The following is a 19791-nucleotide window of genomic DNA, read 5'->3' as shown; positions in this document are numbered from 1 at the left end:
TAAAATTAAAATTCTGTAAATATTTGTGGAGAGAGAAACAGAATTAATATTTCAGGTCAGCAATCTTTCATCTGAACTCCGCTAAGTTAGTTTTTGTGATAGGTTTTGAGTAAGTGAAGAGGGAAAGGTTGGGAGGAAGAACAAAAGGGAAGTTTTGTGGTAGGATGATGGCAGGAGAGATTAAATGATAAAAGGTTTCAAAGTACTAGGCCAAAAGGAGTGGTAATGGAACATGAAATAAAAGAGATGTTTGGAGGAGGTGTGAGTGCAAGGAGCTTCAATAGCTAACATCTAAAAGTGGAATAGAAGGGGAAGTAAGCGAGAAGCAAAAACCAAACTAGCAAGACAATCTAAACCACAAAGAGGCAGAGATTACAATCTAAAATTGTTGAACTCAGTGTTGAGTCCAGAAATCTGTAGTTGAAACATGGGTGCAGTTGCTCAAGCTTGCATTATGCTTCACTGGAACACTGCAGCAGACAATGTGGGGAATTAAAATGACCTGCAAGAGGCATCCTAAGATAGGTTTGGAGTTTGTAAATGCACACAGTGTGGTAATTAAGGTTGGTGAGCTGAAAGCATGTCACCACATGGCGTTGCACTATAATGGCAATAACGGTCTGACTCGAAGAAAAGAAGGATCCTGGCTAAAAAGTATTTAGGAAAGATGGGGAAGGAAGAAAGGGGGATGGCACTCTTACTCAAAGAAACTATTATAGCACTGGAGATGGATGAGGTCACAAGAGTCAAGAATAGATACTATTTGGTTCAAATTAAGCACCAAAGTGGAATGGTTATGTCACTGGGTGTATTCTATAGGCTACCAAACAGTGGCAAGTTGATAGAAGAGCAAATTTGCAAGCAACTTACTGAAAAATGCAAGAACTACAGGGTTTGCTAATAGAGAACTCCCATTACCCTAGCAGTGTAAATGGCACATAGCAGGAGAAATTCCTGAAATGTACACAAGAGAACTTTCTTGATCAGTGTGTTTCAGGTCCAGTGAAGAAGGAAGCAGTGCTAGATCTGGTTCTGGGGGGTGAAATGAAGCAAGTAAAGCATGTTTCAGCAGGAAATCATTTGGGGAACAGTGATCATAACATCAGGTTTAGAATAGTTATGGAAAAAGACAAGGTACAATTGAGTGCAAAACAACTTAACTGGAATTAACTTCAGTGAGTTGAAAAGAGGTTTGACCCAGGTGGATTGGAATCAAAAATTGGTATGCAACTGAACAACTGGAGATCTTCAAAGAGGAGATGGTTTGGGTACAAAGTAGGTACGTTCTGGCAAGGGAGATGGCATCCAAAGCCATAGCTTACTGGATGACTAAAGGACATGGAAGTTAAACTGAAACAAATAAAGGAGGCTTCTGACAATTGTAATGTTAATTATGATGAGGAGAACCATGCTGAACATAGAAAATACAAAGGGGATATAGAAAAATGGAATAAGGGTCAAAGAGACAGTATGACAATAAAGTAGTGCATAACAAAAACAGGAGATCTTATGCACATGGGTACCATACCTTCTTCTGAGCCAGAAGCTCGAGATTCAAGTTGCATTCCAGGATTTGATGGCCACAGAAGGTGCATTCGTAACACAGCCGAACAGGTTGATTATTAACCTGCAGATCCTTCCAACACACCTATAGCAGGTGGTAAGAGCGGGAGAGACTTCTGGTTAACGTTCTTCATGTGAAATGACACCCCTCAAGCTATAGCTTCTGGCTTCAGGCTAGCAATATGTTCCAGGAAAAAAAGCTACAGGAAAAAAAAGATGCAAGCATCTGCTTTGTCTGCCTCTTGCAGTCTAGACACGGGAAGTCTTTTAAGTCTAACATAAATAAGAACTTAAAAGTGGCCTCTATGGCATCTGTGTAATGACCCTAGAGTCCCAGCATACCACTTGTGTGCTGCAGCACCACCTCTGTATTGTAATGGTTAATAGTATTTGTGCAATTTCACTGAGCAGACAGAGCTTCAGCAGTGTGAGGAGGTTGTGCATAAGGAGCGGCGGGAGCGGGAAAGGATTCTCACAGAGTACAAGAAGCTGGCTGAGGAGAAAAGAACACAAGCAGAACGTGCAGAGAGACGGGTAAGAATCATATAGAAGGGGCCTTTGATTACTGCATATATATTGTATATAATATGTATACATGTATATTATATATAATGAGAAATGACAATATTTGAATCCAAGCTTTCTGTGATGAACTCCAGCATTTTCAGCTCAGCCAGGACACTGCTTCTTAACTTAAAATCACTGCCAAATGACCCAATAAACCCTGCGCAATCAAGGCAACTTCACTCAGCAGGAGCCAGGATCTGTGGGTTTGCGCACCATCACTTTCACTATCCTGGAGCCAGACCATAACAGATGATGTTGTGCTCTACTTCAATCTTGATTTAGTGTGGAGCAAGGACCATCCGGGATCTAAAGATCCCACCCTGAAGAGTACTGACTGTAATTGTAGCTCTATTGAAATAGTTCTGGCCAATCCCTACCTTGCGAAGCATCACCAGTAGTTTGCACCATTGGAGAACTCAGCAAATGTCTGAGAGTAATGATAAGCTGTTTTGTGGTGATTTTCCCAGGCAATGCGAGCAGCTGCTCACTCTGATGTCTGAGAGTAATGATAAGCTGTTTTGTGGTGATTTTCCCAGGCGATGCGAGCAGCTGCTCACTCTGATGTCTGAGAGTAATGATAAGCTGTTTTGTGGTGATTTTCCCAGGCAATGCGAGCAGCTGCTCACTCTGATGAACTGCACTTTGAGCGACCAGCAACGCAGGAAACTGGGACCGAGGGAAAGGCCATCACCACGTTTGAGGAATCTTTCTTATGGATCAAAACGGTGACCGGTGTTACTGATGTACAGGTGAGGGGCACTTGGGGAGAGGTGTGCCTCAAGGATTCATGCAGCTTATGGCTCCAATGGAGACACTAAGCCCCGGCCTCTGTGTGAGGGGCCCCACTCTGTGTGTAGGGCTCTAGTTACTTTTTTAAAGGTAGTCAGCAATAGGCCTGTCTGGAATGCTTTGAGATTCCGGTCAGTCAGCTCCTGCATACTGTGAGAAAAATAAAAGGACATCGACAAAAATTACTTTCTCCTTGTTCGTTGCAGATGTTTAAGTATATGTCTTTGGTTATTGCTGCTTGTTCTATTACTGTTAAATTTGTGTGCTAGTTCAAGTCTAAGGCATTAATAACTATAATATGTTATTGTGCCACTTTCTTGGGTGGAGGGTAAAAGCAATAATTGAGATGAAATAAATATGCTTCTCTGTTCAATTTCTAGACATACTGCAGAATAATTGTAACCATCTGAGCAAATGAAAATATTCTTGGAAACATGGGAAGCTCGGGCTCTCCCACCACAGTCGTCTGAACCATGGAATCCTAGAATAAAGAAACCCAAAAACATTAAGATAGAAACATGTTGCAGTAGAATGTGATGCTGAGTGGTGTTTGTGTGACAGTTTGAATTATGCAGAGTAATGAGCTTCAGCCTGTGTCTTGCTCTTGGTTGCAGGATGTGGTGAAACGCTTTGTGATGCAGGGAGAGACCTTGAAGCACTTGGAGGAGCTGGAACTGGAGAATGAGAAACAGATAGTGCAGCTAAGGGAGGAGAAAGAGAGCTTGCAGGCAGAGTATGATCATCTGAAATATTCTGGTGAAACCAAACTCTCCAGGTATGAAGAATGTATCCCGTGCCCATGTGTGTAGATTACAGTTTTGTTCACAACACCATATGTCTCATCACTGAGGTAACCCCAAATTACCTCATTCCTTGTACGATATGGTCTATGTAACTGACACATCCTACACAGCTGGATAAAATCCTAGATGTGTGACTCATGTTCAATCCCTTCTGCTATACGTGACCTCCCAAGTGGGTTCACAACAGGAATCAAGCTAGGCCAATTCAGTTTAGTCATTTTAATCGAACGTGTTCAGGATTTGAGAAGACACTAGGTCAGCTGCAGATTTAGAGGAGGTATTTTGAGTAGCATGAGTACTGTAGATATAGGAACAGTGCTGTTGTATTAATTACGAGGGTTTACTTGCTTCAAGGGTCAACCAGTATCAATTTGGCTTGGTTGGTAGTGCTTACACCTCAGAAGCTTAAGTGTGTGGATGAAAATAGACACCCAGCAGCTCACAGTAAATCAATCTATGAAAATAGTAGTATGGATAGATGAAGCTACAATAAAGGCAATAGCATTATGGGTTTGAAAAATAGGTGTAGAAAGCATGATGATGAATTTATATAAGGCAGAGTTATAGTACAGTGTGCAATTTGGAAATCCTATTTTAGGAAAGACATTTGAGCCATCAAGGAAAGGGGACAAAGGTTCACCAGGCTGATTTGTGGGATGAAGTTTATCTTATGAGGAAAGGTTGAGCAGGTTAGGCCCATACTCATTGGAGTTTAGAAGAATGAGAGATGATCTTATTAAAACATATAAAATTCTGAGGGGGCTTGACAGTGTGGATACTGAGAGGATGTTTCCTCTTGTGGAGGAATTTACAACCATGGGCCACAGTTTAAAATAATCGGTCTCCAATTTAAGATGGAGATGAGGAGTTATTCCTTCTTCAGAGGGTCGTTAATCTTTGGAATTCTCTTCCCCAGAAAACAGTGGATGTTGGGTCATTGAATATATTTAAGGCTGAGTTAGATAGATTTTTGAATGACAGGCGTGTCAAGGGTTATGAGGGGGAGCAGGAAAGTGGAGTTCAGGCCACAATCAGATCAGCCACAATCTTATTGAATGGCAGAGCGAGCTCGGTGGCCGAATGACTGACTTGTATTCCTGCATCTTATAATCTTAAGAATATTTGAAATAAATGAAGGTCTATGGAGGAGTGCAGGACAGTGGAATTAGTTAAGGATTGATGCAGGACCAAGGGGAAAGAGTGGGGCAGTGGGATTAGTTTGGGATTGATACAGGGCTATGGGGAGAGCTCAGAACAGTATCGGAGGTGCTGGTCTATAGTTATAAAACACACATCAGGAAAACCTATTAGGTGGGGCTTCCATGTCTTTTTGAAGTCTGAGTAAGGGAGCTAACTTTCCCAATTATGTCAAATAAGTGTTTAATGGAGGCATCGCTGGAGCCTCAAATTGAAGTTTCTTCAGTGAATTTCTACATCACCAGGCACCCATGGTGTATATCTGATTTTTCATCAGATGTTGGTCCTTTGCAGAAGCATCATATCTTGGAATGGTTGCAACATGCAGCCAGATTTCTTACTGGAGCATAGAATGCTTTGCCACAAGTGGTAGTTCAGGGACAGACCATTGCATCTTTTGAGGGCAAAGTGGATAAATGTTGAAACCATGGAAGAGATAGCAGGATATTAAGAATAAGTTTTGCATTGCTATACAAAAGATTTCACCTGACAACCAACAAAAGCTTCAGGACTGTAATGTGGAGTGCAGATCCAGGTGCCATCGATAGCTCCCCCACTAATAGGTTTAGCTATCTTAGGACCAATGTAAAGTTGAAGCTGTCAGTCAGTCATGCATTAAATGCTGCATCTTATGCAACAATCCATCTGCAAAGGTTGGTCAAGTGTTACTTTTGTTTATTTTTTATTTCTGTTTGTTGACCATTTGAAATACAGAAATAGCTTTCTTCCTCTTTCCATCTATAACCTTGCTTTCCCTCCCCATCCTCATTATACTTCTGTATGGAATCTTTGTATTTCCTTCTAGCCTCCCATTCAGATTGTACTTTACTCCCAATCATTTTTGATACTTGTTTATTTCTGTTTGCTTTCAATTGCCTTTTCAAAGCTGGACTGAGAACATAACAGGGGTATGGGATGAATTGAATAACTTTTTCAAAGAACTGATGTCGGCATAATGGGTTGAGTGGCCTCCTGTGCTGTATGATTTTCTTTCCTCTTTTCTCTCTGTACCTTTTTCTCTCTTTTTCTTTTCCCTTCTTCCAACTTTCTTCCTCGTCTTTTTCTCATTATTTTTCAGTCCTTGTTTTTCACTTACCTTTGTTCTTTTCGTTGCACTTTTTTACACTAATGCAAAGTCTAGTCTTCCCAGTCCTGTTATTATGACATGGAGCCATGCCATTGCATGTAGGCCCCCTGTTTTGTATTTTAGAATTAGTATTGGATCTAGGTCTGCCATTCCTACTGAACTCTCTATTTGTTCATTATTGCTTTAAATCAAATCTTTCTGCTTTCCTTGCGGTTTTTAACACAGTGAGCAGAAATTGTTAATGGAGCTACAAACTCACCTGAACAATGAGCAGAACCGACGAGATAAGTTAATGGAGCACCTTGAATACATCAGCCATATCACTATGTCCATTAAAGCAGGCGTGGAACATATCACTGAGAAATTGCAACATGTGCAAATTGTAAGTGATGGTCTTATGCAAAAAAAGTGATCAATTCCAGAGTACTGTGCCAGTGAGTAATCTGATCAGTTCCAGGGTAATATAGGGAGTTTTTCCATTGCTGAGTTCCTGAATTTGGATAGGTTTGCTGAGAGTTAGAATGAGATCCTGTTTGCTATTACTGATATCTAATTAGTGTTAAATGTTTTCTTGTGGCTGTTTGAATAGTTTCCAATGTTTTGGTGGAGAACACATTAGAATAAAGTTTCCACATGATATAGTTTGTAAAATGTGAATTGTATTCTGCAATCTAATAATGCATCAATGTTGAAAGGTGCTACATTAACGCAGGGCTCTTGGAACTTGTCACGTAACTAGTTTGTATCTCAATTCTGCAGTCAAAGGGCAGCATTCCATCTATAGTACTGAGCCCCGCATCAGACGAGTATGTGTTGGACTTATTGTCACTAACAGAAGACAAACTCCTTAAGCTGTATAGAGGCCTAGGGGGAATCAACATGAAGAAGACACTGCGACTGATTGAGGAAGATGAGGTGAGATGATGCATTGTGCAGTTTTTTTTTCCCTCTCACTAATTGATTTTCAGAACCTGTGCATCACTTGCAACACCAGTTTGCAGGGAATCCCCCATTACCTGTGGAGGGAGAGTTTAATTATTTGGGTTCTCATAAATACTGAGGATTGTAGTGTTACGGACAGGAGAGGGACAGTTCAAACTGCACTGATTTCCTCTTGCCACACATCCGTAAACAGAAGGTGTTTTGAATTAATTTTTAAAAGAATAGGCGGAAGCACGTTTTCCCAATCCTTCGTTTTTTTGTGATCGAATTTTACTAATAATCCACAGCAAACTTGAGTTAGGATTAACACGGAAGGTTAATTTATTTTACACATTCAACGCAGGGAAAAGGAGTGTCCGCAGTGTCCCACTCCACACGTACACCCAGTAAAGGGGGGATAGAGGAAAGAGGTTTTACAGTGCAAGGACCACAGAAAATGAATCTTAATTCACTTATGTTCCAGAGTCCAAAGTCAGAGGCCAGAGGGTGTTTCCTTCATGGTGAGGTTCTGTTCTGATATGTTTCTGGCTGGTTAAGCGATGTAAAAATCGTTAAAACAAATAATGCTGCTGCATGTTGGGCTTTTCTGTGTTTAGACCACTTGGCAGGCATTGGCTAGAGACTTTTAGTATCAAGCAGGCTTTTTGGAGTTGAGACTGCTTACCCAGCCTGGTTGCTGGAGTTCTGCCCATTTGATGTTAAAAAAGCAGTCTGGCTATGAAGACCAGAGATGTAATATTAAGCTGCCCAAAAGGCCAGAGGTTTGGGTCATGTGACCTTCATTCTCCACAATGACTTCAAAAGGGATGTTTATCCAGCATCTGGAATTGGCTTTGGTTTCGGGACTGATGGTGTCTCAGTCATTATTTGTTGAAAGGGGTGCCATCTTCGTTGAGGGTCTGGCATTTGGGAAGCCATTGTCTCAGCAGACCCACTAACTCCACTTGCAAGGTTGGCTTATCAAATGCAAACAACGTCCCTGTAGTTCCATTTGAAATTGGTCTGAACAGGCCTGGGTGTGATGTGAGTTTGTTAGTAGCTCTCTCGACATAACGAGGTGAGACATTTCAGAAACTGAGAAAAGAATTCTTGAAATTCCTGGGAATAGCTTCCAGACAGAGAGCCAATCCCGTGATCAAGTGACTTGTAACAGCCATCTTAATATTCTTTGTTCAGCAAAAAAAACCAGTTTCAAAAATAAATAGCAATCAGGATAACATTTTTAAACATATGGTCGAGGGGTTCTTTCTATGTTGTAGGGACCCAACAGTTTGTATATGTTCCAACTTCCCATTCTCCTATGGTGATATATATATTAACTAATTTTTTGCTTGTGTTCCAGTTCCATGCCAGCGTGGAAGGCAAACTTCCATCTTACAACATGAGAGTGAAGCTTCCCACAGCCCAAAAGCTCGATATGTATGATGGTGAGGAATTGAATTTCATTCCCCTTCGTCACAACAGTTAGCACCACATTGCACTGTTAGCTTTATAAAGCTGCGGCTCTAGTTACCGTCTGCTGTTTCTATAACAATTTTGTTCCTAAAGTAACAGTCCATAATTAATGACAGTATAACAGGAAACAAACTTAGAAAATGAAACTACCTGGGGCTCCTATTGTCATGGCAGAGTGCATCATCATGTTGGAAATGGATATTGCTGGCAATGTCTGGTCCTGCCTCCTGATTCATGTCAGTTGCTTGCTGAAGAAGGAGAAGCGAAGAGGGATTGTGAGAAAAGGCTGATTGTAAGGTCACCTCCCCTCTGGACCTTCTGTATTCCTCTTGGTTCTCAAATGTATTTTCTTTTTTGAAGGTAGCCCATTGTTCAGCTATAGTTTTTCCTGCCAATCTTCCATTCCAGTCTATCTGGCCCAGCTCCATTCTTGCCCCTTTGAAGTCGGCTCTTGTCCAGTTAATTATTTTTACTCTGGATTGCCTATTGTCCTTTTCTATAATCATCCTAAAACGTACAATATAGTGATCACTGTGTCCTAAATGCTCCCCCACCTTCTGTCTCCTTTACAACTGTACAATGTGAGCAGTGGACAACATTTTACTGCAACAGTGCTTCCCATTTCTTAACCTTGGAACAGCTGGTACATAATTCTGCAACATCTGAGATTTAAGACTGAGGTTTTGCATAGAGGGCTGGACACACAAGTCAGGACTGTTTCAGCGTCATGAACACCCCTCCCCCCGCCCACTGGTGGTAAGGGGAACTGAAATGGTACAGGATATTAGTTATAGAGATTAGAGGCTATGGGGGGTAGGAATGGAGATGGGACTATTCAAATGAAGGCCAGATTTTAAACTGATCATTATTAAGACTACTGTTTAATTCAACCTGCCATCGCTAACATGTCCCAGGAGAGCCTGTTGTTAGAACCATTGTTTCACTGATACAGACCTGAGGCTATGTTGGAGGCTGTGAGGGAGAGCAGGGAGGTCCTCTTCCTTGGAAGTTGGTCAATACACAGCCAAAATTGGCCTGGGAGAACATTGCTATGTTTGTGAACAACAGAAGGGTCATCCAGAGGGCCTGGAACCAGTGCCGGCAATGAGTCAATGACCTCGTACACTCTGGCAAGATGATTGCCATATCCAACCCTGAGGACAGGTCCCTGGCCATTCACCCAACAGCAGAAGCAGCTGCTGATGATTCCCAGGGTGCATGTTGCCTCTGAAAGTGGGAGGAGTATGTGCCGGGGGGACTGAAGGAACCCTCAGGTTGACATACGTCCATAGTGCTACTGAGGACCTGTCACCACTGACACATGCAGCTGTTAATGAATAGGAACAGATGATATTGGCCATATAGGACAGCAGTGCCTTATCTTGCTGCATTTTGTCTTTGCAGGAGAAATGGGCTCACAATGCCTAGGATAGGGCTCAAATGGGAGGAGGTGCCCCCTATTTTCAGGCGATAACGCTCATGGAGAATCAATGGAAATAGCCGGGATTGTGGGCCAGGAGGGAGTCTCCCCTGGAAAAATGGGCACCATGGAGATGGTGATTACAGACAGTTGTGTGCTCAGTAAGGGAGTATATTGCACTCCACTATGTCATACAGCATGCTGAACCCTGATTTGCTAGCCCTGATCTTTTTGTGTGTCTCCCACAGATGCAAACATCCATCCTTGAAGATCCTCCCTCTCCCAAGCAGTGGCCTAAGAGTAGCATCAAGAAACTGAAGATGCACTGTCGCACCTCACAAGTGCACTGTCCATCAGTGCAGATGCTCTCACCTTGGTGGGTTCTCCTTCACGATCAGAGTCCTCAATGGGTGAGGAGCATGGCACTAGTGGGCAGAAGGACATGCCTAAGACAGGAGGAACTGTCCCACAAGACAAAATTCCCTGATGGCATGGGCAGAGGATGGAGGAGTCCATCCTACTTTTGTGCGCCACCAAGGCTCAGGGCTATCAGCACATGGGCTCTTCCATTGAGAGAGTGGCCAATTTCATGGAGAGCCATGAGTGTGGCAGCACTCGGAGTTGATACAGGAGCAGTGCAATGAAGTGCAGAATGCATGCCACGTTCTGTAGCACTAACCCGTTAGTAGCGCTGGTCATACAGAAATGTTTGGAGAGAATGCAAGTTATGCCCCAGCTGTTCATACGATCATAAGTAATAGGAGCAGGAGGAGGCCATTTGGCCCCTCGAGCCTGCTCCACCATTCAATAAGATCATGGCTGATCTGATTGTGGCATTAACTCCACTTTCCTGTCTATCCTAACCCTAACCCTAACCCTTAACTTCCTTGTCAATCGAAACACTTACAAACTCAGCAACCCTTCAGGCATCTGGTGTGACCACCAGGAATTGAGGATGTCATGGAGGAGGATGAAGGTGCCAGTCCTTGGCCCCTCTGACAGTAGGAGCCCCTGTGCTGTAAGGCCAAGTGACAGAGACTGTTTCTGCAATGCTTCACTTTCACAATGAGGACAATTGCCACATGCATCTCGGCCACAAGCAGGGACAAGTGAGCAGCCTGCCTCCACCTCCACCTCCAGCATGGCCTCGAGGGAAGCACCGCTTTGGAGTAGAGGAGCCTGGAGGTCACTGCATCCCATGGAGCACTGAGTGGGTCACTGGGGTGTCATCTTACTGCCCCTGTGCACTATTTCCCTTTCTTAGCACTCTATAAATTAATGATACTTTAAGCCACACAATTGAAGCTTCTTTTATTGCTGGCATGAGAAGAAAAGCGGTCTGAGATGGTGAAGGAGATTAAGTTTCTTAACAGTGAGGGTAAGGCCTCTGGGCAGATGTGCATCCTTCACTGGCAGTAAGAGTTTAAATGTTTCAGGCTGCATCTTGAATATGTGTGAGCACAGGTACCTCAGACTGATTTGCCTACCATGCCCTTCATCCTGTGTCAGAGGGACTCAGTTAAAACTTTCCTGAATCAGATGATCCCTGATATTAATAGCATCTTGACCAGACCTTCATGCCTGACCACCAGCACCTCAGCTGGAGATTTCTCTGTTCTGCATCTTGCTCCTCCTACTCTGTCAATTCCTGTTTCCTCGCTTCCTCAATGAGCTACCTGGTTCCAGAGCATGAATATGGAGGAAGCACTTGTTGTGGGTGCAGACCAGCTGAGGGAATCAAAATGCTTCCTGTTGATAATCTGACTGGCCAGTCACTGGGTGTATTGAAGGGCAATGCGTGCAGTCAATAATGCCCTGCACCTAGGGGAATCCAGGGATGGCAGTGAAATCCAATACCTCATTTGTCATGATTTGAATGTATTCTCCAGCTGTGGCACATATAGGGCATCAGAGACCCAAGGGATGCAGTGGTGTGCAGCTGTTTGTGAGATGCCACCAAAGTTCACAGATGATCCTTGAAAGGAGCCAGAAGTGAAGATGTTCAAGGTCATGTGACTTTGCCAGTTACTGACAGGGGCTGGAGAGCAGGACTGTGAAGAGGGAGGTCTTCTGCGTTGGGGGCAGATCTGGCCCTGACCATCTGCCTGGAAAGTCACACTCTCCTCCGGCACTGGGTCTCTGTAATATCCAAGTAGTTATTTCTTCGGCAATAGATCTTACGCAGAGGGTATGGCTTCTATGTCTCTTCTGCCCCTCATTTCTCTAATCAACACATTGGGCCTAAGATCTGTGCTCCCGTTGTCAGCTGTTGCCACCTTTGTGGTCAGCTGTTGCCACGATCTGCTGCATTGCCAATCTCCCTGGCACCTGCCCAGTGCCAATTGCACCTGTTTATCAACAACCGAGTCACAAGGACACAAGGAACAGGAGTAGATCATATGGCCAGTCGAGCCTGCTCTGCCATTCAATATGATCATGGCTGAATTTGGGTTTCAGCTCCATTTTCCCATTAGCTCCCCATAACCCTTGTTCCTGAGAGTCCAAAAAAATCTGTTGAAATGTGGAGCATCCACAGCCCTCTGGAGTAGAGAATGTCAAAGATTCACAACCCTTTGAGTGAAGTGATTTCTTCTCATCCCAGTCCAAAATGATCAGCCCCTTATCCTAAGACTGTGTCCCTGTGTTTTAGATCCCGATCAGTGGAAACAATGTCTCAGTGTCCACCCTATCAAACCCTTCAGAATCTTATGTTTCAATGAGATCGCCTCTCATTTCTAAACTTCAGAGAATATAGGCCCAATTTATTCAGCCTTTCATCATAGGTCAACCCTCTAACTAGATCTAACCAATCTAGTGAACCTTCGCTTTACCGCCTCCAACACAAGATTATCATTCCTGAAATATGGAGGCCAAAACTGCACTATTCCAAAGCCCAGTACAATTATAGCAAGATTTCTTTATTCCTGTACTCCAATTCCTTGCATTAAAGGCCAATGTGCCATTTGCGTTCTGTTATGACACAACAGTTGGTAAAGACTGAGTTGTTTATATCCCAGAGGGAAACTTGAACAACTGTCATAACCTATATTTTCAATTGGTGTTTGAGATGCAGCTCTGAATTCAGGAAGAAGAGTACCAATCCTCGAAAGATTTTTATATAAAACTAAATTAAACATTTATTAATTTAACAACAAATTAGACACATACACATGTCTACAAATTACTACCATAATAACTTTTTAAAAATCCCCAAATTAATCACTCCCAGGTAATTCTTCACCAAGGCATAGACTTTAAACAGACACCAGGCAAAGCACATTTGACCTTACGAATTCAAAATGAGGTTCTTTGCGACTTGGTTCCTTTTCAGATACAGTTGTAGGCTACAGGCTGGTTAGATTGTAAATGCCTCTGACTTATGCACACAAACTCCTTTCTGTTTAGACCCCGCTTTTCCTTTGAATGTACCTTTTCCATTGTATCCTAGACTTTTAACATCACATCTTCTAACAATAATATTTTCATCCCACTCACTTGATTAGTAATATAAACATATTGCTTGGTATTTCCCAGTTAGGTGCAAGATTTTACTCCTACTGTTGAATGCTTTATTCAAAAAATGCAAATTTACACTTTACCTTTTAAGTTCCTTACGTTTATCTAAGTAACATCTCCAAGCTGCTGTACATCAAAACACCCTGACTAGCTGGCTTTAATCCAATCAAGCCACACACATGGACGGACACACAGACATACACCCTACTACAATTCCAATTTTTAAATGATTTCCAATAACATTATAGACATTAATATCTCGTCATGACACTTCCTAATTGCTTACTGTAACCTACATGCTAACTTTCTGCATTCCTTGCACGAGCACACCCAAGTCTCTCTGTACACCGACATTTACAAGTTTCACACCTTTTAAAAATATTCTGCTTTACGACCATAGGTTCACACATATCCACAATATACTCCACCTGCAACCTTGTGCCTGCTCACTTAACCTGTCTATATGTCTTCGCAGACTGTGTCTTCTTTGCAGCTTACATTTCCATGTAGCTTTGTATTGTCAGCAAACTTAGATACATTACTTTCTGTCTCTTTATCTAAGTCACTAATATATACTGTAAATAGCTGAGTCCCTGATCCATGCAGTACTCCATAAGTCACAGCTACCAACTTGAAAATACCCTGCTTACACCCACCCTTTGCCTCCTGTCTATTAACCAATCCTCTATCAATACTAATATATTACTCAAGAGAAGATCACACCTTATACTTATCGACCAAATTTTTGCCCACTCAATTAACCTATCTATGCCCCTTTGCAGACTCCTGATGTCCTTTTCACAACTTTTCCTACCTATCTTTGTGTCATCAGCAAATTTAGCAACCACACATTCAGTCCCTTTATCCAAGTCACTGATATAAATTGTAAATAGTTGAGGCCCCAGCATGGATTCCTGTGGCAGTCCACTCAACATACCTTGCCAATCAGAAAATAATGCATTTATGCCTACTCTCCATTTCCTGTTAACTAACCAATCCATGTTAATATGTTACCTCCTGTTTGAGCTCTTTCTTTCTTTGATGTGGCACCTTGTCAAATGCCTTCTGGAAATCTAAATACAGCACATCTACAGGTTCTATGTTGCTTGTTACTTTTTCAAAGAACTCCAATAAATCTGTTAAACATGGTTTCCCTTTCACAAAGCCACGTTGACTCTGTCTGATTGTATTGAGATTTTCTAAATGCCCTCTATAGCCCTCTTAATAATAGATTGCAACAATTTCCCTACGACAGATGATAAACTAACTGACCTGTAGCTTCCTGCTTTCTAGCAGTCAATAGTGGTTTTCTGGAAACCTTGGGGTCTGCCTGTTGAGCAGCAGTTTCTATTTCAAGGTGTTGCTCATAATGTTCAAGATGGTTCTCCACACAAAATGGTTGTTTGCAGCCTGTCTTTATACAGTTCAAAAAACATAGAAATGGCTGCTATGTTCATTTTCAAGGAGTTGTTGTTTCACCGGGCATGCAAGTTAATTATGTTAATGTCCTTTGAAGTTACTTCCCGCTTAATTCCTGATCCCTCAGAGGTTTTTCACACCTTTTTGAACTTAATGTACACAGCTGGAGGCGTCTCTTGCATTTTAGACTCCTTGTACCCAGCTCTAGCGATATAAGTCTGACAAGGTTTGAATAAACACTGGAAGATGCCGACTCGTCTGTCCGTACTTCCATTTTGGAAAAGGCTTTTAAACTCGATGTAAAGGTTTGAGGACAGAAATGTATCTTTAAAACAGTTGTCCTTAAAATTTGTAATATCATAATTAGACATTTGTGACATTTTCTCCATTGTTTATTAATCACGATTCCTTTTAGTCTACAATCAACTGTAGTCAGTTCTCCCCTCACACCTGTGGAATTAGCTTTGTTTAAGTTTAAGATTCTTATAGTCATTTGGTAGTACAGAATTTGAGTATTGTTGAAAAAGAGACATGTCTAAGCTTTTCACCTTGCGCTCATCAGGGCACTTTGAAAGAATACCAATATAAGGGGAAAACAACAATAATACCAAATGTGAAGAGAGTGCTTTTTAAAAACTATTCACGGGATGTGGGCTTTGCTGGCTGGGCCAGCGTTTATTGTCCATCTCTAGTTACCCTTGAGAAGGTGGTGGTGAGCTGCCTTCTTGAACCGCTGCAGTCCATGTGCCGTAGGTACACGCACAGTGCTGTTAGGAAGGGAGTTTCAGGATTTTGACCCAGCGACAGTGAAGGAACAGCGATATATTTCCAAGTCAGGATGGTAAATGACTTGGGAGGGGAACTTCCAGGTGGTGGTGTTCCCGTGTATCTGCTGCCCTTGTCCTTCTAGATGGTAGTGGTCATGGGTTTGGAAGGTGCTGTCAAAGAAGCCTTGGTGTATTCCTGCACTGCATCTTGTAGATGATAGACAATGCTGCTACTGTGTGTTGGTGGTGCAGGGAGTGAATGTTTGTGGATGTGGTGCCAATTAAGCGGGCTGCTTTGAATTGGATGGTGTCAAGCTTGAGTGTTGTGGGAGCTGCACTCATCCAGGCAAGTGGGGAATATTCCATCACACTCCTGACTTGTGTCTTGTAGATGGTGGACAGGCTTTGGGGAGTCAGGAGGTGAGTTACTCATCGCACGATTCCTAGCCTCTGACCTGCTCTTGTAGCCACAGTATTTATATGGCTGGTCCAGTTCAGTTTCTGGTCAATGGTAACCCCCCAGGATGTTGATAGTGGGGAATTCAGTGATGATAATGCCCTTGAACATCAGGGGGCAATGATTGGGTTCTCTCTTGTTGGAGATGGTCATTGCCCGACACTTGTGTGATGCAAATATTACTTGCCACTTGTCAGCCCAAGCCTGGATATTGTCCAGGTTTTGCTGCATTTGGACATGGACTGCTTCAGTATCTGAGGTGTCGTGAATGGTGCTGAACATTGTGCAATCATCAGTGAACATCCCCACTTCTGACCTTATGTTGGAAGGAAGGTCATTGATGAAGCCGTGAAGATGGTTGGGCCTAGGACACTACCCAGAGGGACTCCTGCAGTGATGTCCTGGAGCTGAGATGACTGACGTCCAACCACAACCATCTTCCTTTGTGCTAGGTATGACTCCAACCAGTGGAGAGCTTTCCCCCTGACTCCCATTGACACCAGTTTTTCTAGAGCTCCTTGATGCTACACTAGGTCAAATGCTGCCTCGATGTCAACGGCAGTAACTCTCACCTCAACTCGGGAGCTCAGCTCTTTTGTCCATGCTTGAACCAAGGCTGTAATGGGGTCAGGAGCTGAGTGGCCCTGGTGGAACCCAAACTGGGTGTCAGTGAGCAGGTTATTGAGAAGCAAGTGCCAGATTGAGTGTAGATTGATAGGCCGGTAATTGGTAGGGTGAGATTTGTTCTGCTTTTTATGTACAGGATACACCTGGGCAATTTTCCACATAGTGGGGTAGATGCCAGTGATGTAGCTGTATTGGAACAGTTTGGCTAGGGGCGCGGCAAGTTCCAGAGCACAAGCCTTCAGTGCTATTGCTGGAATATTGTCAGGGCCCATAGCCTTTGCAGAATCCAGTGCCTTCAGCTGTTTCTTGAAATCTTGTGGAGTGAATTGAATTGGCTGAAGCATGGCGTCTGTATTACTTCAGACCTCAGGAGGAGGCCAAAATGGATCATCCACTTGGCACTTCTGGCTGAAGATTGTTGCGAATGCTTCAGTCTTATCTTTTGTGCTGCTGTACTGGGCTCCCCCATCATTGAGGATGGGGATATTTATGGAGCCTCCTCCTCCAGTGAGTTGTTTAATTGTCCACCACCATTCACGACTGGATGTGGCAGGACTGCAGAGCTTAGGTCTGACTCATTGGTTGTGGGATCGCTTAGCTCTATCACTTGCTGCTTATGCTGTTTGGCACGCAAGTAGTGCTGTGTTGTAGCTTCACCAGGTTGACACATCATTTTTAGGTATGCCTGGTGCTGCTCCTGACATGCCCTCCTACACTCTTCATTGATTGGCTGGCAAGTGGCGTTGCCATGGAGAATGCACCAATGTTGGTGACTGACAGTTAACTTGCAAGCATTGTTTGAAATTTAAACCAGGCATCTTGACCCTGATTGGTCAATGTGTTGTCCTGAGGAATGAGTCAGCGAATGGCTGTCACATTTTATTTAGCTGAAAAAGGCACAATGTGTGTATTTGTTCTTTCTGTCTGCAAAGAACAGGGCCCTGTGTATTAACATATGTAGCTTCCAGTACATGCGAATGTACCACATTGTGAGCAAAACTGACGATCTTAAATTGATTGTCAGCGTAATTCTTAACACATTGAGGATTATTTTGTAAATATAAAAGCAAAATGCTGCAGATGCTAGGACATCTGAAACAAAAAACAGAAAATGCTGGGAAAACTCAGCAGGTCTGGCAGCATCTGTGGAGAGAGAAACAGAGTTAATGTTTTGAGTCCGTATGACCCTTCTTCACAGCCACCCGTCACAACTGCGCCAATCCGCCTCCCCACCCCCACCCCCACCCCACCTCCACCCCAACTCTGCAATCCAGACCCAGGGATGAAATTCTGGGTCTATGTCTTTATCATGGTGACTAGAACTAAATTGTTTACCACAATTTGTGCCACTAATTTAACTATCTTACTGCAGATGCTTTGCACATTCAGATTAAGAGCCTTTAATTTATTTTTTTTACTGTTTTTCCCTGCCTGGACCTTACTCAATGCTGCACAATTACTGTTAAATTCTCTGTCCCTTCCTATCCCCCTCTGCTTATCTTTAACCACACTCCCCTTTTCACTGTTTAAAATTTTATGTTTCTGGGGTAATTTCCAGATGTGGCCACGGCAGGCTCCATATTGTGTGCCCACATCCCTTCAATTGGTCTGGCCCCCGACAGTGCATGTAACCTGTGTGCCCTCCCCCACTGTGAAACTATCAACACCCCTTGTTAGTAAGCTCTTACTGAGCTCTCCAAGAACCTTTATTGGCCTTAATGGGAGTAACAGGTGGGATCTCACCCTACTGCCCCCCCCTCCCCCCAACCCTCATGAACATACTAGGTGAGTTGGCACAGAGAGGGTAAGGTCAAAGGATGGTGAGGACATGAGTTGGCACTAAGCTGGCATATAGGGTATGGGACAATGGGGTTGGGTAAAGGAGTATTAAGTTGGCATTAGGGTGTGGGGCCATGTGGTGCTGAGAACAGCATTGCCAAACCAGCACACTGGCCAATGCCAGTATTTTCCGGCCCTGTCCGTCTCCGTTCCTGCCCCACTAGAATGTGAGAATCTAGCCCCTATTGTCAGTAGAAATGGCTCCCTAGATGAATGATTGGAAGTAAGAGTATCAATAAACGAATCACAGGAACCTGTGATTCTGTGCATAAGATTGGGAGCAATGAGTTCAAGTAGGCATTAACAGAAATCAGACTAAGAGTATATCTCTGTGTGCGTGTGTGTGCCTCTCTCTCTCTCTGCCTCCCTATCTTTCTGTCTCTGTCTCCTTTGTATGTCACTGCCCTGCATTCTTTCTTTACCCCACGCCCCCCTCTCCAGTGATGGGTAATTGAGTTTTCTGATTGCAGATGATGATGACAATGATCATGACGATGATGATGACAACGGCAGTGATGATAGTGGTGACATCATCACAAGAGCAGTACTGAAGCAACAATCACAGCAGATTGTTGACTGGAAAACCAAGAGAAAGTCTCGACCCAAGAGGAAGAAGGTGAAGCACTGATTGATTCAGGATGAAAGCCCACTTGGTCTCTCCATCTTTGTCCACTAGTCTTGTTATGCCTCTGGGCTGTCAGGTTTTATAATCATTAGTACGTAATAAATAAATAAGTGTTGGGGAGAGGGGTGGAGTGAGCAAGAGCGAGGGAACTATTTAAATCCATTCATTTTTTGAGCAAGTAAATTGCTATCTGGTTGTAAACTAGTGTGTGATTGAAGTTAGCAGTAGATTAGAATATTTCTCCAGAGGAAAGGAATTTCACACAGAAGATTCCTGTTCTCCAATCCAGACCAGGCCACACACTGAAAAATACCAATTCCAGACAATAACAGAGATTCTATAAATTCAAAGCAGGTCTGATCGAGAAAAGGCAGCTTGATGTTTTGGAGATCTTTGGTCAGAGGCTAATGGACCTGCTGTACGTTTGGCTCCAAGTCTTAGGCCTCTGTAAGAACATTAAAAAATGGGTAGATCAGGTACTATTTCTGTCACAAACAAACCCAAACAAATAAAATAGGAAAGTCTTGCTAAAACTATACAAGGCACTAGTTAGACCACACCTAGAATACTGTGAACAATTTTGGTCCATTATCTAAGGAAAGATACACTGGCATTGGAGACAGTCCAGAGAAGGTTCACTACGTTGATCCCGGGTATGGAGGGATTTTCTTATGAGGCAAGGTTGAGTAGGTTGGGCCTGTACTTATTGGAATTTCGA

At 43.1% G+C, this 19791-nt stretch overlaps 1 protein-coding gene across 1 annotated transcript in view; it reads left to right on the top strand.

Moving 5' to 3' along the window:
- odad3 (outer dynein arm docking complex subunit 3) overlaps positions 1 to 19076 on the top strand; it is a 39798-nt gene extending 20722 nt beyond the window's left edge. Inside the window, exons 7-13 of the mRNA XM_041176913.1 lie at positions 1975 to 2097; positions 2736 to 2879; positions 3534 to 3694; positions 6232 to 6388; positions 6766 to 6921; positions 8291 to 8375; positions 18919 to 19076. Coding sequence (XP_041032847.1) covers positions 1975 to 2097; positions 2736 to 2879; positions 3534 to 3694; positions 6232 to 6388; positions 6766 to 6921; positions 8291 to 8375; positions 18919 to 19076 — 984 coding nt within the window. The remainder of the gene's footprint in view (positions 1 to 1974; positions 2098 to 2735; positions 2880 to 3533; positions 3695 to 6231; positions 6389 to 6765; positions 6922 to 8290; positions 8376 to 18918) is intronic.
- The last annotated feature ends 715 nt before the right edge of the window (positions 19077 to 19791 follow it).

This window comes from Carcharodon carcharias, chromosome 30, assembly GCF_017639515.1.
Source record: "Carcharodon carcharias isolate sCarCar2 chromosome 30, sCarCar2.pri, whole genome shotgun sequence".
Lineage (NCBI taxonomy): Eukaryota > Metazoa > Chordata > Chondrichthyes > Lamniformes > Lamnidae > Carcharodon > Carcharodon carcharias.
This window is presented reverse-complemented; position numbering and strand designations above follow the sequence as displayed.